The sequence below is a fragment of the Lepidochelys kempii genome, chromosome 1 (genome assembly GCF_965140285.1).
Source record: "Lepidochelys kempii isolate rLepKem1 chromosome 1, rLepKem1.hap1, whole genome shotgun sequence".
NCBI classification, from domain to species: domain Eukaryota; kingdom Metazoa; phylum Chordata; order Testudines; family Cheloniidae; genus Lepidochelys; species Lepidochelys kempii.
In genome coordinates, this window is record NC_136380.1 from 54,513,635 (window position 1) to 54,538,318 (window position 24,684).

Genomic DNA, 24,684 nt, shown 5'->3' on the forward strand with positions numbered 1-24,684 from the left:
CCTGAGCAATTCCTAGGATTGTTTCCTCTGCTCTAGGCGGTATTTTGTAGAAGCTGCAGTAGGCTGGAGTAGTTTCATTCATTGGAAGTGGGGAATGACGCCTTGTTAAGGATGAATTTGAAGGCAGTAAAAAAAGGAGGACTTGTGGCACCTTGGAGACTAACCAATTTATTTGAGCATAAGCTTTCCTGAGCTACAGCTCACTTCATCGGATGCATTCAGTGGAAAATACAGTGGGGAGATTTATATACACAGAGAACATGAAACAAGGGATGTTACCACACCCCCCTCTCCCCTGGCAGTGCTGGAGAATTTAGGTAGAAGGGAGAGTCCTCTCCTTGCTGGAGAGTGCTCGGACGGGGCGAGACTTTCCCTTTGCAGAGAGGGATGGTGGGGGGGCAGCGTGTGTTAGCACCCTAGGATCTGGCTGCTGGGCTTTCCCAGAGTTTTTACACCCTCCCTGCGCTTGCAGGACTCTGTTTCCCCTGCTGCCAATGGCACGGGGAAAGCAGCCTTCCCAGCTCTCGTTTGTTGCCAACCCTCCAAGTCGGGAGGGGGGGACGGAACTCCGCTGCTTTTCCCGCGGCGACCCTCCAAACAACCTGTTGCAAGGAGAGGGGGAGGGGGTTCGGGCCTCTCGCCACTTAGACGATTGGCAACTCTTGCTGACCAATCCCTGCCGCCGACAGCACTCCCGGGAGTGCTTATTGGACAGCGTGGGGCGAGAAGGGGGGGAGCAGGGAGGGGTTTCGCAGCGGGCTAGGGGGCGAGTTTATAACGCAGCCTGCTCGCCGGGCTGCGGAGCGGCAGCTCGGGCCCGGGGGCTGCAGGCAGGGCAAGGGGGCTTGGCTGCGCCGCGCGGGCTGAGACGGGACTCGCTTGGCTTGTGCTCGGCAGGCAGGGACCATGCAGGGCAGCCCCGCCGCGCGGACTCTGCTGCCCGCGCTGCTGCTGCTGCTGCGACTGGCGGGCAGGGGCGGCGGGGTCCGGGCGCAGCAGCCGCCCCCGCCGGGCAGCCCCGCGTTCTCCTACCCCTCGGCGCTGGGACCCCCGGAAGACGCCTCCATCGTGGTGGCCAACCGCGGGCTGCGCGTCCCCTTCGGCCGCTCCGTCTGGCTGGACCCGCTGAGCGACCTGGTGCTGCAGGTGCAGCCGGGGGACCGCTGCCACCTGCGCGTCTTGGACGACGACCCCCTGTGGCTGCGCCCGGGCCGCCTGACCCCGCCGCGCTTCCCTTGCGACTTCGGCCCCGGGGAGGTGACGTACTGGCACCTGGGCTCCCGCAGCCCGTCCCGGGACCGGGTCCGCCTGCAGCTGCGCTACGACTCGCCCAGCCGCGCCGTGGTGCTGCCGCTGGCGCTGGAGGTGGAGGTGCTCTTCGCCCAGCTGGAGATCGTCACCCGCAACCTGCCGCTCACCGTGGAGAGCCTGCTGGGCACCAGCAACGCGCTGGACGGCCGCAGCCTGGAGTTCGCCTTCCAGCCGGGCAGCCAGCGCTGCAGGGTGGGCGCCCTGCCGGGGCTGGGCGGGCTGCCCCGCTACGGGGAGCTCCTCAGCCTGCCGGCTGCCCCGTGGCATGCCTCGGCGGCCGGCGCCCCGTCGCCCTCGCTCTGGTGGGAGTGCGAGGAGTTCCTGCGGCTGGGGCTGCGCTACCGGCACGCGGCGGCCGGCCGCTCCCCGAACCGAGACTCGCTGCCCCTGGTGGTGGAGCTGCGGGAGGCGGCGGGCGCCGGCGCGCTGCTGAGGCGGGAGCATTTCCAGGTGCTGGTGCGGATCCGGGCGGGCGCCGAGAACACGCCGCCCCGGCCCAGCTTCGTGGCCATGCTGATGATGGAGGTGGACCAGTTCGTGCTCACCGCCCTCACCCCGGACATGCTGGCGGCCGAGGACGCCGAGTCGGCCCCGGACCTGCTGCTCTTCAACATCACCTCCCCCTTCGGGCCGGGCCAGGGCCACGTGGTCAGCACCGACGACCGCAGCCTGCCCATCGCCTCCTTCAGCCAGCGGGACGTGCGGGAGCTGCGGGTCGCCTACCAGCCGCCGGCGGAGGACTCGGCCCGGGAGCGGCTCTTCGAGCTGGAGCTGGAGGTGCTGGACCCCGAGGGCGCTGCCTCCGAGCCCTTCGCCTTCATGATCGTGGTGAAGCCCATGAACACGCTGGCGCCCGTGGTGACCCGCAACACAGGCCTGGTGCTCTACGAGGGGCAGTCGCGGCCGCTCTCCGGCCCGGGCCCCAGCCCCAGCCTGCTCATCAGCGATGAGGACGACCTGGAGCAGGTGCGGGTCAGTGTGCTGGCGGGGCTGCGGCACGGGCACCTGGCCCTGCTGGAGGAGCCCCTGGCCCTGCTGGGGGAGTCCCAGGCCCGCAAGCACTTCACGGTGGCCGAGCTGATGGCTGGCCGCATCATCTACCAGCACGACGGCAGCGAGTCCCCGCTCAGCGACAACCTGGTGCTGCGGCTGGAGGACGGCGGCGCCCGGCACCGTGTCGAGTTCCTCTTCCCCATCACCCTGGTGCCCACCGATGACCAGCCGCCCCTGCTCAACGCTAACACGGGGCTGTCCTTGGCTGAGGGCGACATGGCCCCCATCCCCGCCCGTGCCCTCAGCGCCACTGACATCGACTCAGACGACGCTACACTGCGCTTTGTGCTGGAGTCCGGGCCCGGCGCAGGGCAGCTGCTGCTCCGTCAGGCCCAGCCACCCCCGGGCTGGGAGGGTGAGAATGGGGGCTCCCCCTGGAGGAGGGTGCTGGGCTTGCCTGGGGATCCCCCAGTGTATGAGAGGCTGGTGAGTGAGTGGCTGCAGCAGGACATTGTGGAAGGGCGGCTCTTCTACCAGCACATCGGGCACCCCGGCCCCAGGGTGGTGCTGGACCAGTTTGTCTTTAGGGTCCAGGATGACAACGACCCACCCAACCGCTCTGGGCCCCAGAGCTTTGTGATCCGGGTGCACCCAGTGGACCGCCTGGCCCCAGTGCTTCATGGTGGCAGCAGCCTGCGTCTGGTGGTGGCTGAGCAGCAGGTAACCCCACTGCGGAGGAAGCACCTGCGCTACACAGATCAGGACTCTGGGGACCGGGAGATCCACTACACCGTCACCCAGCCCCCCACTGACACAGACTCTAACCACCCCGGGGGGGCCAAGGGCACCCGCCTGGGATCACTGGTGCTGACTGATGACCACTCAGTGGAGGTGATGCATTTCACCCAGGCCCAGATCAACCACCACAAGATCTCCTACCGGCCCCCACAGCAGGAGCTGGGGGTGGCTCCCCGCCTGGCTCAGTTCCAGTACCGGGTGGAGGATGCAGCTGGTAATGCTGCCCTAGGCACCTTCACCATCTACCTGCAGCCCATAGACAACCAGCCCCCTGAGATAACCAACAGCGGCTTTACTGTGTATGAGGGGGGAAGGCATGTGCTGGGCCTGGCTGAGCTGGATGCTAGTGACACTGACACTGAGCCCACTCACCTTGAGTTCACCCTGACCCAGGCTCCCCAGCATGGACAATTGCAGCTCTCTGGGCACAGCCTGGCCATGGGAGCAGCCTTTGGTTTAGAGGATATTAAACATGGCAGGGTGGTCTATGTGCACAGTGGTGCTGAGTCTCACAATGATGCCTGCAGTCTGGATGTGACTGATGGGGTCCATGTGGTGCCCATCACACTGAAGGTGACCGTGCACCCTGTGGATGATGAGGTGCCCACCTTACGGCTGCCCCCAGGGACACTTGGCTCCTACTTGGACGTGCTGGAGAATGGTGCGGCTGAGATCACCGCTAATGTCATCCAGGGCACGGATGAGGATACGGATGATCTGATGCTGACTTTCATTGTGGAGGACCCTCCCCAACATGGGGACATCCTGGTCCAGGGTGTGCCTGCAGAAAGGTTTTCCCAGAGAGACGTGCTGGATGGGGCTGTGGTATATGCTCACACAGGTGGTGAAATAGGGCTGCTGCCTAAAGAAGATACTTTTAACCTCACTCTTTCTGACCTGTCTGAAGAGTGGAGCATTGGGGGCAATGTTGTTCAGGGAGTTTCAGTGCTGGTGACCATCCTTCCTGTTGACAGTCAAGCCCCTGAAGTTTTTGTGGGGGAACACTTAATGGTAGTGGAGGGTGACAAAAGAGTCATTACACATGCCCACTTAAGGGCTGAAGATGTGGATACACCCAGTGATGATATTCTGTGCACCATAGTTGCTCAGCCCACCTCTGGTTATGTAGAGAACATCTCTCCAGCCCTAGGATCTGAAAAGTCCAGAGCAGGTACAGCTATAAGTGCCTTTACTTTGAAAGACCTCAGGCAAGGGCACATTTTTTACGTTCAAAGCATCCATAAGGGTGTGGAGCCTGTTGAAGACAGGTTCACTTTCCGCTGCTCTGATGGCATTAACTTTTCCGAAAGGCACTTCTTCCCCATTGTCATTATCCCAACCAATGACGAAGAGCCTGAAATCTTTATGCGAGAGTTTGTAGTGATGGAAGGCATGAGCCTGGTTATTGATACTCCCATCCTCAATGCAGCAGATGGGGACATCCCTGCTGATGAACTGACCTTCACTATCACTAAGTTTCCCAAGCATGGCCACATTGTGAACCAGCTGATCAATGGGACTGTCTTAGTGGAGAGCTTCACCCTGGATCAGATAACTGAGAGCTCCAGCATTATCTATGAACATGATGACTCTGAAACAAAGGAAGACAGCTTTGAGGTGAAACTCACAGATGGTAAACATGCTGTAGAGAAAACTGTGCTCATCATGGTTATTCCTGTGGATGATGAGACACCCAGAATGACCATCAATGATGGGCTGGAAATTGAAATAGGGGAGACTAAAATCATTCACAACAGACTACTGAAGGCTACTGATCTAGATTCTGAAGATAAAACCTTGACTTACGTTCTAAGGTATGGGCCAGGACAAGGGCTCTTACAAAGAATAAAACTTTCAGGTGGGGTTGAGAATATCACTCTTGGAATGAACTTTACCCAAGATGAAGTGGACAGAAATTTAATTCAGTACATGCATTTTGGCCATGAAGGTATTCGGGATCTTATCAAATTTGATGTTACAGATGGGATAAATCCTCTCATTGACAGATATTTTTATGTGACCATAGGTAGCATTGATATTGTCTTCCCAGACGTGATCAGCAAAGGGGTGTCCTTGAAGGAAGGGGGGAAAGTTACACTTACCACTGATTTACTGAGCACCAGTGACTTGAATAGCCCAGATGAGAACTTGGTTTTCAGTATTACCCGGGCACCTGTTCGTGGCCATCTCGAATGCACGGATCAGTCTGGGATGCCCATCACCACCTTCACTCAGCTCCAGTTAGCAGGCAATAAAATCTACTATATTCATACCTCAGAAGATGAGGTGAAAATGGACAGCTTTGAGTTTGAAGTGACTGATGGTTATAACCCAGTATTTCGCACTTTCCGAATTTCCATTAGTGATGTGGATAATAAAAAGCCAGTGGTCACAATCCATACCCTGGTGGTGAGCGAAAGTGAAAATAAACTGATAACCCCCTTTGAACTGACGGTGGAAGACAGAGACACCCCTGATATGTTGCTTAAATTTATTATCACCCAAGTGCCGGTTCACGGTCAGCTCATGTTCAATAACACCAAGCCGGTTACATCCTTTACCAAACAAGATCTGAATGAAAATCTTATAAGCTACAAACATGATGGCACAGAGTCAGCTGAAGACAGCTTCTCTTTCACTGTTACAGATGGGACCCATACTGATTTCTATATCTTCCCTGACACAGTGTTTGAAACAAGGAAACCCCAAACAATGAACATTCGGATAATGGCCGTGGACAATAGTGTACCCCAAATTGTAGTAAATAAGGGTGCCCCTTCTCTCCGTGTTTTGACCACTGGCCACTTGGGTTTTATGATTACCAACAAAGTGTTCAAAGTGGAAGACAGGGACAGCTTGCATGTTACCCTCAAGATCAGGATCACAGAGGCTCCTCGCCATGGCTTCCTGATCCATCTGGGAAAAGGCAACCATAGTATCACTCAGTTCACACAAGGTATTTCCGTGTCTGGTACTCTGTCTTTAGAGCACTGGAAACATGCATGCAGGAATGAAGCATACTTAATTCTGAAATAGTTGATCCCAGAAAGAGCCTGTTCACAGCGTTAAGGGCCTGATTCTTTTTTTTTTTTTAATGTATATTTGTGGTAGTGTCCAGGTTCCCACAGAGAACAGCTACCAGTTGTGCTCGGTACTATACAAAGCGAATGAGAGAGACTGGGTGGGTGAGGTAATATCCCCCAATATTAGAGAGGCAAGGTAGGTGAGGTAATCTCTCTTGTTGGCCCAACTTCTGTTAGTGAAAGAGACAGGCTTTCAAACTACATGGCTGAAGAGCTCAGTGTAGCTGGAAAGCTTGTCTCTTTCACTAACAGACCTTGGCTCAGTAAAAGATACTGCCTCCTCTACCTTGTCTCAATAATACTGTGGGGCCAGCCTGGCTACAGTAACGCTGCAGACAAAAACGGAATAAGACTGTGCTTGTCCTGAAGATTTTACAATTTAAATAATTCTGCATCCTGTATTCATGTTGAGTATTCGTTACTCAAGGTCTTAGTCTAGCTACTCAACATGAGTACAGGTTACAGGATTGGTCCATAAAACATTAGAAACTCATAACTCTTTTCCCTCCCTCCCCCCAAGTTTTCCTTAGAAAATAATAGTTGACTGCTCCATTAGTAACTATCCTAGTCTATTTAAGGCACTGGTCATGTACTGCCTGGGTGCACTTTACATAGTTTAAAATTATCTCTAGGCCCAGGGAGCAAATATCTCACTACTACCTTATTGCCCTAATTGCACAAACTTTAAATCACCGAGTCTCTGTGGTAAAATAAGAGGTAATGTAAATATTTTAAATTATGTCAATGCTGCTTAGTTTTGTAAACTGTACTAGGTGGCATAGTTAGGATAGAACATATGTGGTTTCCATGCACTGAAATAAAGCCTTAAAACAAGGCTGTGGAATAACCACCTTCAGTCAAAAAGGGTGTATTATCTTTCCACTGGGGAGCTTTCAATATTATGTTGTTGTTAATTAATAGCTGGCTGAGTAAAAGTGAAATGGTGCTTCGTAGAGCCTTAGGTGTAGTGAGTTTGTTTGCTTGAGTTGCAGATCCACCAAACAGACCCCACAAACCTTACATATTTTGACTGAATGCCAAAGGTATCCCAAGAGTTGCAGTGATGGGCAAACTTTTTTTTTTATTTTTATTTATTTTTTTTTAAAAGAAGCCCCAAATCATTGCAATATGGCAGGAAATTCAAGCTGCCTAAACTGTGGGAACCAACACAGCTGATGTATAAAGAAACATTCCCAGTGATGTTTTGTTAGGACTTTTTGAAGTGGTGAGTATCAGGGAGAAGTACAGAGGAGTAGGGAATATGCACTCCTCTGAGTGGAAATATTCCTTTTTAAGGGCCTTGTCTTACATTTGAGATAGACTGGGTCATGTGTATTCCTAGGAGCAAACCACAGCACAGCATTCCAGAAAGCAAGGAGGCTCATTTGTGAGAATACTGACAGCTTGTTACTGCCTGCCACTTGGTCGGCCCACCCACCTTGTTTGACAGATATGCAGCCCTCTGGCTGCTACATCCTGCATAGCAGAAGAATGGAGCGTGCTGGAGGAAGAGACAGGATGTGTAAGAGGCTAAGCAGTGAAATTCTGCATGCTGTACGCAGCAGGGTGTATAACCCTGGTGCCGTATAAATGGTTGATTATTATATTATATTATATTATATATAAATGGTTGATTATTATATTATATTATACCTAATCCAGACATTTGCAGCTATTGGGGAGTGCAGGAGTTACGACCCTCCACGCTTCCCCACAACACACCCATGCTACGGTGTGTCTGCACCTGGGCTTTTCTGCCAAAAACGTTCCACTGTTGCTACCAGCTGCTGTCTCCAACAGCGGTGCTGATGGAGCTAGTGCTAATGTAGTTAAGGCTTCAATCGGGCACCAGTGTTTTTAAGTGCAGTGTGTGTGTGTGTCCCTGTTCAGAGCAGGTTTATACAGCGTATTTATTAAAATGCCAGTGGCCTCCAGCACCTTGTCTGCAGTAGTCTACCACCGGTGGTAGGGGGGGAAATAAAAAAAGCCTCGCACAGACTAGGTCATGTAGGCATGCAGAACAGTCATAGGACGGAGAAGCATGTGCTTCCAAGAGGAGGGAGGCAAACCTGGCAGGTGCCTTCAGGTGAAGAAGAAAAACATGGGAGCAAGAGGTATGGGTTGGGGAAGGTAGCAGTTTTGGGAAGGAAAGGAGCAGTCCCAAAGCAGGGCATTGGAGGAAACTCTAGGCATTGTGAAAGGCATGGGAGGAACTCCTGGTTAGGGACAGCAGTTTTGCAAAATTGGAAGGCCTTAGTCAAGGGCAAGTGTAGCCTCTCAAGTGAAGAAGGATGACATCAGCCCTGCTGGGAAGAGGGAAGGGGAAAAAGGCCTCACTTATAGGAAGCGGCAGGAGTATTAGTAAGGCAAACCTGCAGGTGGAAGATGTGGATGAAAGATCATTGATGCTCCCTTTTGCCCCAGATGCCCTCTTCACCATTTCTCCTACTGGGGGTGTGGAGAGGGTTATCAGTGCTGAGGAGCTTCAGCTTCTTGGCTAGACTTAGAAAGTTTAAGTTTCAGCAGCTAGTAAGAGAAGCTTACTCAGTCTTGTAGAGTGGGGGCCTGGACAGAATTCTGGGCCCAATTCGCTGATGCCCTGCACCTTGTGTAGTCATGACACTGGCATGAAGTCTGTAAAACATTACCAGATCCAGAATGGGTAGCCTTCTGCACCCTGTTCACTCTCATGCGGCACTGGTATAAATGATTACACAACATGCAAGGCAACAGCCTTTCTTTCTTCCTGTTGGACCTCTCCCATCTTTGGGGCCCACTGAGTACAGTTCTCCCCTCCCCCTTTTTTAGACTGTCAAGGGTCAGTTTTGACAATGAGAGTTTCCTGTTACTGACTCCATGAGTCTCCTACTGCCATCTATTTCTTTTTTTATCTTTTCCGTTTTTAAGGGCCCCATCTTGCAACATACAGAGAATCTCCTGTGAGGAGCTGAATGCCCTCAATGTTCATGAATGTCAGTGGTTGCTGATAAAGCTCAGCCTCTTGCAGGAGGTATGCAGCAATTTGAAGGCTCTGGTCCTAACCCCTCTTCCTTACCTCCCCTCTCCTCCCCCCCCCCCCCCCGGGCCATTTTATTGCCATGAGTCCTAGCCTTAGAGCTTTAGCTACAGGATGGTGAACCAAGCATGGGGGAAGACGCTTCTGCCCACATTGTTTTCCCATTCTTAAGATGGTGCCTCCATAACTATATTAATGAACAGACTGATCTGATAGAAAGAGAGAACTCCTCTGATTTCAGATCCACTGTGCTTTAGCAGCAACTGCCCCAGTGGGGAAAAATATTAGTCACACAATAACTTTTTGTATACTATTTGGGAAGGATACTTTTTCCGTAGCTGCTAATATTTTGCCAAATGCTGGAAAGAAAATCACTCAAATATTTCAGATAAACCACAAACTCCAATTGAAAACTCCAGAGTAGTAATTGGACACATCACGCACTATAGGAGTTTGCACTGATAGTTGATAATCCGGTTCAGGTTTTCTCCCTGCGCTATGTCTTCCTTTGCTCAGGTACAGAATATGGGTTGGTTTGGGTTACTAAAGGATGTTAGATATTTTTCTTAGATTTACATTAGGTAGCATCTTGCTCACGTGAGTAGTCAGTGGACTTCATTAGGGTACAGTGGGGTCCTGGTCCATATCTGGGGCCCCTATGCACTAAAATAATACAAATAATTAGTCACATGAGTAAATTACAAGTTAGCAAAGTTGAGCCCCAGGTTAATAAGTTCCAAGATTTTGCAAGCATACAGGATTGCTTTTTGCTCTCGCTTCCTCCATACGCTTAAATATATTAATGTAGTATAAAGAAGAAGAAAAAAGGATAGCAAGATAGAAGGATCAAATGTTCCCAAAACAAGCCCAACTAGTGTGCAACATATGAAAATGTATAATAAAACTATTTTCTATTACTCAAGTTGATTCAACTTCAAAGCATTACTTTCTGTTGCTTGATTTATGTATGTATTTATTTATTTATTTTCTCCATTTACTTTTACATAGCTTGCCTTAGGCTTGCAAGGATTTTAAAGGTGGAGAATGTATGAAAACAAAAATCTCTCCCCCAGCCAGTAATTTCAAACTCTTTCTCAGTTCCACTGAGGACAAAAATATTTACTAAGAAAATTGCTTATGCATAATCGCACAGCACTCATCTCTGCAAGTTAGGGCTGGAATTTGTTCATAGAAGATAGTCATTAAGATTAGATAATTGACTATGAACAGGGGAACTCTATTAACAAACTGCCAAGTCTTTTCCATTAAGGAAAATAAAATGTATGTTGCTTTTAATAAGCTACTGTTTTTTAGTGTTCTGAACATGCATAGTGCTATATAAGTGCTAAGTGTTATTTTAGGGCCTACTCAATCCAGTTTGGTTAGCTTTGATTATTAGAGGCAAGAGCATGACCTGTAGCTCTATGGGTGTGCCAGGGAGTGAAAGCAAAAGAAGCCCATCTGACAACTGTGTACAAAAATAGGGCACAATTCTCTGGGGCACATAATATCCCAAAGGGGCCAGTGACGAGGGCTGATCCGTTGCCTGATCTTTAACTCTAATACACCTGCCAACAGATCTGGTACTGTGAATGGGATTTAGTGAATGGGCTGCAATCAGAATTTTTCATCAAAATTCCTCCCTGAACCCCCTCTGGGGTGGTATTGCTCCACACCTTTCCTTGTTGAGGCAAGTACTTTTGAAAGCATTATCTCTCTCTCTTTAAAAAAAAATATATATAAATAAAATAAAAGTACATTATTGGGGGGAAAAAAACTCATGACAATCAAATGAGTTTGGCTTAATTTTAACTGGAAAATCAAATTTCTAATCTTGTATGGCTAACAGATTTGCCCTTGCCAAAGAGAAAGCTATAGGATTGCAGATCAGGCCACAATTCCAGAAACTGTTCAGCAAGAGTTTAGCTGAATTTGTAGTCACAAAGGAATGCATCACTGCTTGCAACTAAGGAAGTGCTAATGTAACCAAATGAGCTATGGAAGGATAATGTAAGTTCACTCAAATAATTCTAATATGTATTTAACAAACAGAAAGAAAGACATCCATGTAGGATGCTTTATCTAATTATATTTTTTGGTGGATGTTATCGTTTTAGGAGCTGATCCTGCAAGCCTTTATGTGGGTGCTTGGCTTTATGCATGTTAGTTCCATTGACTTTAATAGCACTACTTGTGTGTGTAAAGTTAAGCACTTGTGTAAGTGTTTGTTTGTAGGATCAGAGTTTTAATTTTTTGCCACATTGACATGAGGATATTCACTTGCAACCTCTTTATTACTCTAGGAGTTCTTTGTTGGAGGGGACCTCTTGAGGTCCCTTCCAACTCTGATATTCTATGATTCTACGATAAAAGAAAGTAAAAAGATATGTACTAAAGATAATTATTTAACATAAAAGATACATGTCTGGTTTTTGAACTATTATGCAGAGGGGCACACAACCTGCTTTTGACATGTTTTTACCAACCACATTTACCACAAAATGCTTTTGACATGTTTTTACCAACCAATACGCGTCCTGACTTGTGGGGAGAATCTGTACGATACTTGAGTTCCACTTAAATACTATTACTTTCTAAAGTTTTGTCTAAAATTGTTCATGATATGATGCCCTGTATGATTGGGAGAAACAAAGGATTTCTCTTTCAAATTAAGTGACAAGGACAAGTTTGTATTTACTAAAAAAATGTCACCCCATAAAGAAACTAGAAAACCCATATTAACAAATAACTGTTTTGCCTTTTTTCTCTATTTATTTTGCGGCAATTGATGTTCCAACATCTATTAAACTAAATAAGTTGAATGCTCTCTTACTTTAATTTAACTGAATTTGTCTAGGTTTTTCAGTGCATCACTAGTGTTTGAGTACCTCCTGTTTATGATGGCTCAGTTATAAAGATTGTAAGCCATATTGTGCAGAGTAGATGGTCTGTAGGAAGGATGGTCTAGTTACAAGGGCACTGTACTGGGATTCAAAGAACTTAGTTGGTTTCACTTCAGTTTGGTATATAAGTAAGGACAGAATTTGGCTGCATGGGGCCAGTTTGACATCAAACACATTGCATACAGGCATGTTCAAATTCAGTGCAATAATTAAAATGAAAAAAACAAGTTTTACCACAAATAAGGAAAGACATGAAATAATGCAATTAAAATATGGCATAAAATAATTGTTTAAGTTTTATAATTTAATAAAAGCTTGTTCTAAGAGTAAATTCAGAGGATGGATTTGAAAGAGGTAGGCAAGTAATGTGGGTTCTAGGATCAGTAACCTTGTTATTATTGGCATTCCTATGTTGTGCACTTTTAGGTCACAATAATCTATCTTGGCTCCTTCATTCCCTTTTAGTCTATACAGTGCACCTCCTTGCAACAGCATTCATTAGTGTTGGTAAGCAATGGCAATAGGTTTCCTTTGAGTGTCAAGATTTTCCCTAGTTGTACAATCAGAAAGACTGATCCCTTTTCTCCTTTTTTATTGTCCAAATTGTTACTGGACAGCTTGTTGATCCAGAAAACCAATGTTATACAGTGGTCTGAATGATCATGCTTGACACACGACATGTAACTGTAGTGGACGCTAATTCTGTACGTTAGCATATGTTTCAGAATGAGTGGCAAGGCACTCAGGACCAGTTCTGCAGCCTTCATCTGTGTTGAGTAGAACCATATTCTAGACTACTTACAGAGTGAGGTACTAGTCAGCATCAGTAACAGTAGCAGAAGTAGTGATGATTTCAGCTGAGCAAAGTGCTACACAAAAACAAAACAACACCCCTACCCCCCCGCCACGTAAAACCCTCACCATTGACCGTACCGTCTTACCAGCACTCATAACACACATGTATGCACATTTCCTCTGGGTTCTGTTGATCAAATATATATAAATAGGAAAAAAACAGTTAACTTTGCTTTTTAAAACATGCAATCCATTAATACTGAAATCCTCTGACTCCTAAGGGTATGTCTACACTGCAGTGTAAGCCTAGGCTTCTGTTTGAACTCAGACTCAAACCTAACCCCCCTTCCATGTACACATAAATCATGCTAACCCAGGGTCCCAGGACCCCACGGGGATGAAGGGTCCAAGCCTGAGTCAAGCCAGGATCTATTGTTCAAGCCATATTGCTTTGCAGTGTAGACACAGCCCCACTGGACTTGTGCTCTGGGAGTTTGCCGAAAGTATCCCACTATCCCCTGGGCCAATTTTCTTTGTCCTCTGGACAGTCAAGTTTGGTGGACAGTCAAGTTTTCCCACACAGCCCCACAAGTAAAGGGCAAGAATTAGCCACATTTTGGGAAGGCACTAGGAAATCTGGGATGTGGGTGGTTGGACTCGGGTCTAGATAATACGTTGTAGACTCTGGAGTCTCAGGTTGGGACCCAAGGTTCAACAATTCCTAGCCAGGGTGGACACTCAAGTCCTAGGTTAACAAACTCAGTGTCTCCAACTCAAGTTCTGCTAACAATGTGCTAACATTGCAGGTTAGACCTAACCTAACAGTGAAATCAGACCTCTGATGAACAAATTAATGATAACTAAGTGTTCCTATTCAAACTGTTTCTGTTTACATTTAAGTTAAAATGTGTTTGTCTTGACATTTTCCAGCTGATATTGATGACATGAAGATATGCTATGTTTTAAGAGAAGGTGATAACGCCACTAATGACCTTTTCCATTTTACCGTTGAAGATGGTGGTAAGTACTCAACTTCTAGAACAGCTTTCTGTGGGTTGAACTACCTTGTGCAGATGTTTAGGTTAATTACAGGAAGCTTGTGTAAGCTGTTACTTCACTAGCTTCTGTGCTTTTCAGTATTGTGGACTATTATTATTGTGGCTACAAAGGAATGGTAACTATATTCAATGTGAAAATACTTAGACTACTATGGTAAAAAGGTGAAATCCTCAAATCCCACATAAAGCTCAAGTTATGGGGCTTTATGTGGTTTTCCTGCGTATCCCCAACCCAGACACATAGTTGCAGCATAATCTCTCTGTAATTACTGCACCAGTTTATGAGCTGCAGTAGTGACTGCTGCCCTTCAGAAGTCCCATGCTGGGGTTCCTGATCACGGGGCCCAATATCTCTCTTTGCACTCTCCATTAGTACCCGGCCCAAGCCAGGGAAGCTAATGATTCAACCAGCGGACCAAATTTGGTGATGAATCTTGGTACCGTGCCATCTGAAGCATGTTGTGCATATGCTAAGAATCTTAGGAGCCATCATGGATCCAATCTTCTCAGCACACAGGTCGTGTGGAGTCCCCGTTCTGTGTATCCTTCCCCTCAAATCCATCGGGGTTTGGTCACATGCAGGGCCTTACTCAGGGTGATCAGTAACAAATGAATTTCAATAACTGAGAATTTGGAGGTGGAAAATGTTTCTATTTAAAATATATCCAATAGTTGCTCTTCAGCGAAAACGGCTTAACAGTACATAACAAATATTGATACAAGATTTTGGAAACAATATGTGTGAACATAGCTAACATTTTATCAGTGAGTTACATTTTAAGAAATGACCAGAGATCTTTCTAGGTGTAGATGTCCCTATGGCATGGTAGGTGATTAAGTTAGGATGCTTTAGTATATTTTTCAATAAATTAAATTGCTTTATCTGTAACAACAGTGAGTTTTAACTAGTTTAATTTAACACTAAAATCTTTTTTCAAGAACAAAGCTATTTTGAGCCAGATTGTGATCAGCCCTTGTGTTCCATCCACACACACCCACGAAGCACTGTCCATCTAACAACCAATTGCAATAGCAGACTCTGTGTGACAGCTGCAGCAGCACAGGAGCTAGCAAACAGAGCTGTAAACAGGGGAGTTTGAGTGGGAGTTCTGTTGGAGGAGAAGGTATTTGTGTTTGTTTGGCTTTGTATTGGTAGTATTTGTATGTGTAGGGGCTTTGTGCTGGAAGAGAAGCTGAGCCCTGATTAGGGGGTGGGGCTTCACTGACTAGGGGTCCTATAAAGGTAGCAGCCAGTCAGGCAGCAGCACAGACAGCTGCAGCAGCACAGGAGCTAGCAAACAGAGCTGTAAACAGGGGAGTTTGAGTGGGAGTTCTGTTGGAGGAGAAGGTATTTGTGTTTGTTTGGCTTTGTATTGGTAGTATTTGTATGTGTAGGGGCTTTGTGCTGGAAGAGAAGCTGAGCCCTGATTAGGGGGCGGGGCTTCACTGACTAGGGGTCCTATAAAGGTAGCAGCCAGTCAGGCAGCAGCACAGACAGCTGCAGCAGCACAGGAGCTAGCAAACAGAGCTGTAAACAGGGGAGTTTGAGTGGGAGTTCTGTTGGAAGAGAAGGTATTTGTGTTTGTTTGGCTTTGTATTGGTAGTATTTGTATGTGTAGGGGCTTTGTGCTGGAAGAGAAGCTGAGCCCTGATTAGGGGGCGGGGCTTCACTGACTAGGGGTCCTATAAAGGTAGCAGCCAGTCAGGCAGCAGCACAGACAGCTGCAGCAGCACAGGAGCTAGCCAACAGAGCTGTAAACAGGGGAGTTTGAGTGGGAGTTCTGTTGGAGGAGAAGGTATTTGTGTTTGTTTGGCTTTGTATTGGTAGTATTTGTATGTGTAGGGGCTTTGTGCTGGAAGAGAAGCTGAGCCCTGATTAGGGGGCGGGGCTTCACTGACTAGGGGTCCTATAAAGGTAGCAGCCAGTCAGGCAGCAGCACAGACAGCTGCAGCAGCACAGGAGCTAGCAAACAGAGCTGTAAACAGGGGAGTTTGAGTGGGAGTTCTGTTGGAGGAGAAGGTATTTGTGTTTGTTTGGCTTTGTATTGGTAGTATTTGTATGTGTAGGGGCTTTGTGCTGGAAGAGAAGCTGAGCCCTGATTAGGGGGCGGGGCTTCACTGACTAGGGGTCCTATAAAGGTAGCAGCCAGTCAGGCAGCAGCACAGACAGCTGCAGCAGCACAGGAGCTAGCAAACAGAGCTGTAAACAGGGGAGTTTGAGTGGGAGTTCTGTTGGAGGAGAAGGTATTTGTGTTTGTTTGGCTTTGTATTGGTAGTATTTGTATGTGTAGGGGCTTTGTGCTGGAAGAGAAGCTGAGCCCTGATTAGGGGGCGGGGCTTCACTGACTAGGGGTCCTATAAAGGTAGCAGCCAGTCAGGCAGCAGCACAGACAGCTGCAGCAGCACAGGAGCTAGCAAACAGAGCTGTAAACAGGGGAGTTTGAGTGGGAGTTTGAAAGCGGAGTTTGTCTTGTGGTGCTTGTGTGGGGTTTGGTTTGGTGTGGTTTGTGTTTCCCAGATTAACAGGATTTAGGTGGGAAGGCTATGACAGATTCAGAGGTGGCAGTGGGAGTGACCCATGTAGCAGATGACACAATGAAGATGACTGGATGTGGAAGCTGTGGTATGTACATGATCCTGGAGGGGGCACCTGGTAAGAGTTTTGTCTGCATGAAATGCCGTCTGATAGAGCTGATGGAGGAAAAGATCAGAGGTTTGGAGATGCAGGTGGAAAGTCTGGTAGAGTTTAGGAAGGGGTTTGAGCAGATTATGGAGCAAAGACATGAGGTATCTGAAGGGAAAAGCTCAGACTTGCAGATGGAAGCAGGACTAGGGAATTTTGAGGGGAGACTGGGTGAGGAAAGTGGTCAGTGGAAGCATGTGACTAAAAGAACTAGGCAGAGGAAAAGACGGGCTAGTGAAGGAGAAATAGAGCTTCAGAATAGGTTTGCAGAGTTGGAAAATGAAGAAGGGGCTCAGCAGGTAGTCACTGAAGGTGACAGGGCAAGGAAGAAGAGAAGAGCGGTTAGTCCTATAGGAAAAGGGGAAGAGTTAATGGAGATTACACCAAATATGAGCCCCAGGAGGATACAGGATGGGTTGAAAAGGATTACAAGGGAGAATGGGAATGGAAAAAACTTGCAGCCAGAGGGAACAGGGGATAGACTGGAGAATAGCACTGTCACTAGGAAAAGGCAGGTCTATGTGATTGGGGACTCTTTATTGAGAAGAATAGATAGGCCTGTAACCAGAGCTGATCCAGAAAATAGGAGGGTGTGCTGTCTTCCAGGTGCTAAGATACGGGATGTAGACCTGAGGTTAAAAAGGATTCTAAAGGGAGCGGGAAAGAATCCCCTAATTATCCTTCATGTGGGAACAAATGATACGGCTAGATTCTCACTGGAAAGTATTAAGGGAGACTATGTTAGGCTGGGGAGGACGCTTAAGGAAATTGAGGCTCAGGTGATCTTTAGTGGGATTTTGCCTGTTCCTAGAGAAGGGCAACAAAGGTGTGACAAGATTATGACTATCAATAGATGGCTTAGGCAGTGGTGCTATAAGGAGGGCTTTGGGATGTATGGCCATTGGGAGGCATTCATGGATAGAGGACAGTTCTCTCGGGATGGACTTCATCTGAGTAGGGAAGGAAATAGACTTCTAGGATGGAGGCTGGCACAACTGATTAAGAGAGCTTTAAACTAGGAATTTGGGGGAGATGGTTGGGAGATGTCCAGGTAATCTCCATGCCAGAATTTAGCATAGAGTGGAAAGAAAATGAAGTAAGAGTGGATACAGCTGTAGGTAGGAGGAAGGGCAGTGTAGATACAAGTCTAATAGGTTATACTGGTAGTAAAATAACCGTGCCTAATAGGGTACAGAATGTGAGTGAGGCCAAACAGCAAAAATTAAGATGTTTGTACACTAATGCGAGGAGCCTAGGTAACAAAATGGAGGAACTAGAGTTACTGGTGCAGGAAGTGAAACCAGATATTATAGGTATAACAGAGACCTGGTGGAATAGTAGTCATGACTGGGCTACAGGTATTGAAGGGTATGTGCTGTTTAGGAAAGACCGAAATAAAGGTAAAGGTGGTGGAGTAGCACTGTATATCAATGATGAGATAGAATGTAAAGAAATAAGAAGCGATGAAATGGATATGACTGAGTCTGTCTGGGCAATAATTAAATTGGGGAAGAAAACTATTAGAGCCTCCCCTAGGATAGTGCTTGGGGTGTGCTATAGACCACCGGGATCTAATTTGGATATGGATAGAGCCCTTTTTAATGTTTTTAATAAAGTAAATACTAATGGAAACTGTGTGATCATGGGAGACTTTAACTTCCCAGATATAGACTGGAGGATGAGTGCTAGTAATAATAATAGGGCTCAGATTTTCCTAGATGCGATAGCTGATGGATTCCTTCAACAAGTAGTTGCTGAACCGACTAGAGGGGATGCCATTTTAGATCTGGTCTTGGTGAGTAATGAGGATCTCATAGAGGAAATGGTTGTAGGGGATAATCTTGGCTCAAGTGATCATGAGCTAATTCAGTTCAAACTGAATGGAAGGATTAACAAAAATAAATCTGCAACTAGGGTTTTTGATTTCAAAAGGGCTGACTTTCAAAAATTAAGGAAATTAGTTAGGGAAGTGGATTGGACTGAAGAATTTATGGGTTTAAAGGTAGAGGAGGCCTGGGATTATTTTAAATTAAAGCTGCAGAAGCTATCGGAAGCCTGCATCCCAAGAAAGGGGAAAAAATTCATAGGCAGGAGTTGTAGACCAAGCTGGATGAGCAAGCATCTTAGAGAGGTAATTAAGAAAAAGCAGAAAGCATATAGGGAGTGGAAGAAGGGAGGGATCAGTAAGGAAAGCTACCTTATTGAGGTCAGAATATGTAGGGATAAAGTGAGACAGGCTAAAAGTCAAGTAGAGTTGGACCTTGCAAAGGGAATTAAAACCAATAGTAAAAGGTTCTATAGTCATATAAATAGGAAAAAAACAAAGAAAGAAGAAGTGGGACCGCTAAAAACTGAGGATGGAGTGGAGGTCAAGGATAATCTAGGCATGGCCCAATATCTAAACAAATACTTTGCCTCAGTCTTTAATAAGACTAAAGAGGATCTTAGGGATAATGGTAGCATGATAAATGGGAATGAGGATATGGAGGTAGACATCACCATATCTGAGGTAGAAGCGAAACTCAAACAGCTTAATGGGGCTAAATCGGGGGGCCCAGATAATCTTCATCCAAGAATATTAAAAGAATTGGCACAAGAAATTGCAAGCCCATTAGCAAGAATTTTTAATGAATCTGTAAATTCAGGGGTTGTACCATATGATTGGAGAATTGCTAACATAGTTCCTATTTTTAAGAAAGGGAAAAAAAGTGATCCAAGTAATTATAGGCCTGTTAGTTTGACATCTGTAGTATGCAAGGTCTTGGAAAAAATTTTGAAGGAGAAGGTAGTTAAGGACATTGAAGTCAATGGTAAATGGGACAAAATACAACATGGTTTTACAAAAGGTAGATCGTGCCAAACCAACCTGATTTCCTTCTTTGAGAGAGTAACAGATTTTTTAGATAAAGGAAACGCAGTGGATCTAATTTATTTAGATTTTAGTAAGGCGTTTGATACTGTGCCACATGGGGAATTATTAGTTAAATTGGATAAGATGGGCATCAATAGGAAAATTGAAAGGTGGATAGGGAATTGGTTAAAGGGGAGACTACAACGGGTCCTACTGAAAGGTGAACTGTCAAGTTGGAGGGAGGTTACCAGTGGAGTTCCTCAAGGATCAGTTTTGGGACCAATCTTATTTAATCTTTTTATTACTGACCTGGGCACAAAAAGTGGGAGTGTGCTAATAAAGTTTGCAGATGATACAAAGCTGGGAGGTATTGCTAATTTAGAGAAGGACAGGGATACCCTACAGGAGGATCTGGATGACCTTGTAAACTGGAGTAATAGGAATAGGATGAAATTTAATAGTGAGAAGTGTAAGGTCATGCATTTAGGGATTAATAACAAGAATTTTAGTTATAAGCTAGGGACGCATCAACTAGAAGTAACGGAGGAGGAAAAGGACCTTGGAGTATTGGTTGATCATAGGTTGACTATGAGCTGCCAATGTGATATGGCTGTGAAAAAAGCTAATGTCGTCTTGGGATGCATCAGGAGAGGTATTTCCAGTAGGGATAAGGAGGTTTTAGTACCGTTATATAAGGCACTGGTGAGACCTCACCTGGAATACTGTGTGCAGTTCTGGTCTCCCATGTTTAAGAAGGATGAATTCAAACTGGAACAGGTACAGAGAAGGGCTACTAGGATGATCCGAGGAATGGAAAACTTGTCTTATGAAAGGAGACTCAGGGAGCTTGGCTTGTTTAGCCTAACTAAAAGAAGGTTGAGGGGAGATATGATTGCTCTCTATAAATATATCAGAGGGATAAATACCAGAGAGGGAGAGGAATTATTTAAACTCAATACCAATGTGGACACAAGAACAAATGGATATAAACTGGCCACTAGGAAATTTAGATTAGAAATTAGACGAAGGTTTCTAACCATCAGAGGAGTGAAGTTTTGGAATAGCCTTCCGAGGGAAGTAGTGGGGGCAAAAGATCTATCTTGCTTTAAGATTAAACTCGATAAGTTTATGGAGGAGATGGTATGATGGGATAACATGGTTTTGGTAATTAAATATTCATGGTAAATAGGCCCAATGGCCTGTGATGGGTTTTTAGATGGGGTAAGATCCAAGTTACCCGGGAAAGAATTTTCTGTAGTATCTGGCTGATGAATCTTGCCCATATGCTCAGGGTTTAGCTGATCGCCATATTTGGGGTCGGGAAGGAATTTTCCTCCAGGGCAGATTGGAAGGCCCTGGAGGTTTTTCGCCTTCCTCTGTAGCATGGGGCACGGGTCACTTGCTGGAGGATTCTCTGCTCCTTGAGGTCTTCAAACTACAATTTGAGGACTTCAATAGCACAGATATAGGTGTGAGGTCTTTTTTAGGAGTGGTGGGTGAAATTCTGTGGCCTGCATTGTGCAGGAGGTCAGACTAGATGATCATAATGGTCCCTTCTGACCTAAATATCTATGAATCTATGAACTGCTCAGCTCACCCTCTCCGTAGTTAGCAAATTACCCCAAAGGAGGTTGGCAATAGCCCTGAGCCCATCCTCACTGGCCTGTGGAGTGGGGCAATGCACTGGGGGTGGGGCGCTCTATGCCATCCTTCTGGATGGCACAGAGTGTACCCTCTCCTGTATGTCGGGGATCTGTCTAAGAGATGATGTCTCCTGAGGCACAAATCAGGCTCTTGGAATTAGAGGCCACTTTTCAAAATGTGACTGCTAATCTGTACTGGCCCGTTGACCCAAAGATGAACTAATTATTTATGGCATCAGGCTTATTTTCCCAAAATATTTTAATTAAACCAGTACCTAGATCCGGGGAATGAAAGGTTAAGTACAGATATGTTTATGAAACACTGTGTGACATATTTTGCATGCAATACCATAGTATTGTTATGGCAAGAGTCACCAAATGTTGTTGTTACACGGAGTCTCCCAAGTTCTTTTTCTTAACGTGTGAGCTCCAGTGTTAGGAAGACTAGCAGTCTGGTGGTATTAGTTTTGTTACGCAAGGCTCTGTGTAGAGGGAGCTATGTGAGCAGCTGGAGAGTTTGTTCTCTGCCTTGGTCTGTGATTAGAGTCAGTTCTTGAGACACATTTGCTCCTTAGGACATGGGCACTGGTGATGGGCAGAGCTTCCTGGTGGCAAGATCTGCCTCTGTAGTGTTTGGCCACTACTGTGGGTGTACAGGTGTAGCTAAAACAAGGTACACATAGCGTACACCCAGACTCTGTGTCACTAATCTCTCTCTTACTGGGAAGCCAGCTTGCAAAGTCCTGGACATCTGCTGCCGCTTGGCAGAGGGACAACAGTATTTATTGTGTCCAATTGTAACCTGTAATAGTATGGGATTTTTTTTCATAATAATACAAGGAATCATTCTACTTCAAAGCTGATTGTTGATTTTCTAACCCTTTGGGTATTTTCAACAGGGCTCTACCAGATACATTATCATGTTGCACATGCCTTACCTAGGTGGTAAGGTAACACTAACATTAATGTCAAAGTCTTTATTTAAACCGTGGAAGACATTGAGTTGTATTGTATTTAAACATATTTTATGAGAAATAGTTGGCTAAAGATCTTGGAAGGGATGAAATTTGGGACTGAGAAACTAATAGTTTTCTTTGTTTGGAATAATAACTAAATTATACTAGCAGACTCTTCAAGATCTATAATTTCACGTGAGAAAAAAGCAGAAACTTGCCTTTCTAAATTTCACTCTTCCTCAAAAAAAACATCAAAGCCTCTCTTGCGCGGGTCATGTAGAATTTTGGCAGAATGTCAGTGGTGCAGACACATTTGTTTCTGTGTTCTTGGTGCAAAGCCAGCTACTTCTGTAAGAATAAACACAACATTAAGGAGTGAAAGATTCAGTACAGAATACCCAAACCCACAATAGAATTATCTATGACATGCTTCAGTTTTCTCCTGTCTTGATTTGTCTCCTGAATTAGCATTGCTTTTTGAAATCTTGCAGTAGTAAACAAGGTTGTGATGTCTACTGTGCATTACCTAAAGATGTAAAATAAGTAATTCATTCTTCCTATGGGAACCCATAACTCTGGTTGAGTTGCATCACAGTGCAAACAGTGAAATCAGTCAGAATATGACTTTGATCAAGGAGTGAATGTTTGTTCAAATTACTCCAGAAATATTATTTTCGGAAAGTCAAAGCTGTATTGAACCAAACACTTTCAAAAGTGATATTCTACTAAAGGTGGAGTGGAGTTTTGCTTACTATGTTTGGGAATTCTTTGGGGCAGTCTCTTAAGACAGCAGGTTGTTTTATAAGGATGGTCTCTTGCAAATTTCACTATTCTCAGAACAGGAAATAACTATACTATCTCAGATATTATTATGTGGTAACTGTATTGAGGTTTTAATGGTGGTAACTGTTTGTCGTCCGATTTACTTTTCTGTCCTGTATTGGGATCTGCTGGTACATACCCCTATGCCTGTGTGAAGTCCCGTTGACATTAATATGAGTCCACATCGGTGCTAGGGGTCATGCTTGCTGAAACTGGTCTTTGATTATGTATGGGTGGCATAAGAGCCACACTTACCCTTTTTCCTTTTAATCATGCACACCGTAGTGATAGGTGGAAAAAGGAAAAAAAAATGTTGGAAATATCATCCTCTTCATATGAGCAAACATTTAAATGTTGTGCATTTTGAAGCTTAACTGCCTGGAATCCCTTGCCATGTTAATATTAACAACAAAGGAAACAATATTGCCAGAAAGCAGGAAAGAACACAGGAGGCAGAAGTGGCAGTAGTAGGAAGAAATGGAAATCCAGGGTGGTGGCTGAACTCCTGGACTTTACCCATGTTGTTGGGAGTACATGTTTATGGGATGTACGGTCACAAACTCTTCAGAGACTCCTGTAGTACATAAGTATGTTTATTGGGTTGATGAGGGAGATTCAACCTTAACTAAAAATGTCTGAGCCTTTAATTGGTGAAAGACAGACTCTTTGTGTAATTTATACATAGTGTAATAGATTTATGATAGGCTTTAATAAGTAAGGCAGCTTTACAGTGTTAAAGAAGTCAAATCAACTTGATACATGGTGCCTTCTGTACATGTGTAGAGTTAGCATTTCAACTGTGCAAAATGGCACTAATCCATTTGGAATGAAAGTTAATGCACAAGTTTGTTTCAGTTCATTGAGACACTGTTCCTCGCGCAGAAAATTCCACACCATATCCCCATATTCACTATGTGGAGCATTCTTGCTTCTTGGATGAGAAATGACTGAAGTAAATACATGGTTGACAGCTAAGGACCGTATTCTACCTTCATTTTATGCCCAGTGTGCTTCAGATTTACTTTGTGTTCTCTTAATGAGAATGTGGAGCTAAATGTCTGTCTTGTTCAATCTATAAAAAATTGTCATTTTCCTCTTGGAGTTTGGTGCATGTCTCAAGAAACATCAGACTAGTTCAGATGGGTTACATTGACTTTATGTGCAGATTCTGCTGCTAGTGCAGAGCAAAATAGACAGAACATACCCCAGAATCTGGAACCATAATGTCAAAGTATTGCACAGACATTAACTAATTAATCCTCAAATACCTCTGTAAAATAAGGAAAAATCATTTAACAGGTGGGGGAAAAACATTGATAGAAAAGTTGTCTTATGCTCAGTCAAACAGCCAAGAATGCTAGAGCTAATACTGGAGTACAGGCATTGTTTGATCCCAATCCTGTACAGTAACTCCTCACTTAATATTGTAGTTATGTTCCTGAAAAATGAAACTTTAAGTGAGACGATGTTAAACAAATCCAATTTTCCTGTAAGATTTAATGTAAATGCGGGGGGGGGGAGGGTTAGGTTCCAAGGAAATTTTTTGGGGGCAGACAAAAGGCATTATATACTGTACAGTACTGTACTGTGGTTGGGAGGTGCCCCTGGCTTATCCCACACAGGTACAGCCCACTGCAGGCAAGGACGCTAGGAAGCACCTTGTGCAGCAGCAGAGGTAGTTTCCCCCCAGAAGAACAGGCCCTGACTTTGCCAGGGGGATGATCGAGGCCTGCCTCTTCCTGTCGCTGCTCCACTCCAGGCCCACCTCTTCC

At 45.7% G+C, this 24,684-nt stretch overlaps 1 protein-coding gene across 1 annotated transcript in view; it reads left to right on the plus strand.

Moving 5' to 3' along the window:
- Positions 1 to 789: 789 nt before the first annotated feature.
- The window catches only part of FREM2 (FRAS1 related extracellular matrix 2), a 219,001-nt gene continuing 195,106 nt past the window's right edge, over positions 790 to 24,684 (plus strand). Inside the window, exons 1-2 of the mRNA XM_073342495.2 lie at positions 790 to 6,058; positions 13,830 to 13,919. Coding sequence (XP_073198596.2) covers positions 907 to 6,058; positions 13,830 to 13,919 — 5,242 coding nt within the window. The 5' untranslated portion in view covers positions 790 to 906. The remainder of the gene's footprint in view (positions 6,059 to 13,829; positions 13,920 to 24,684) is intronic.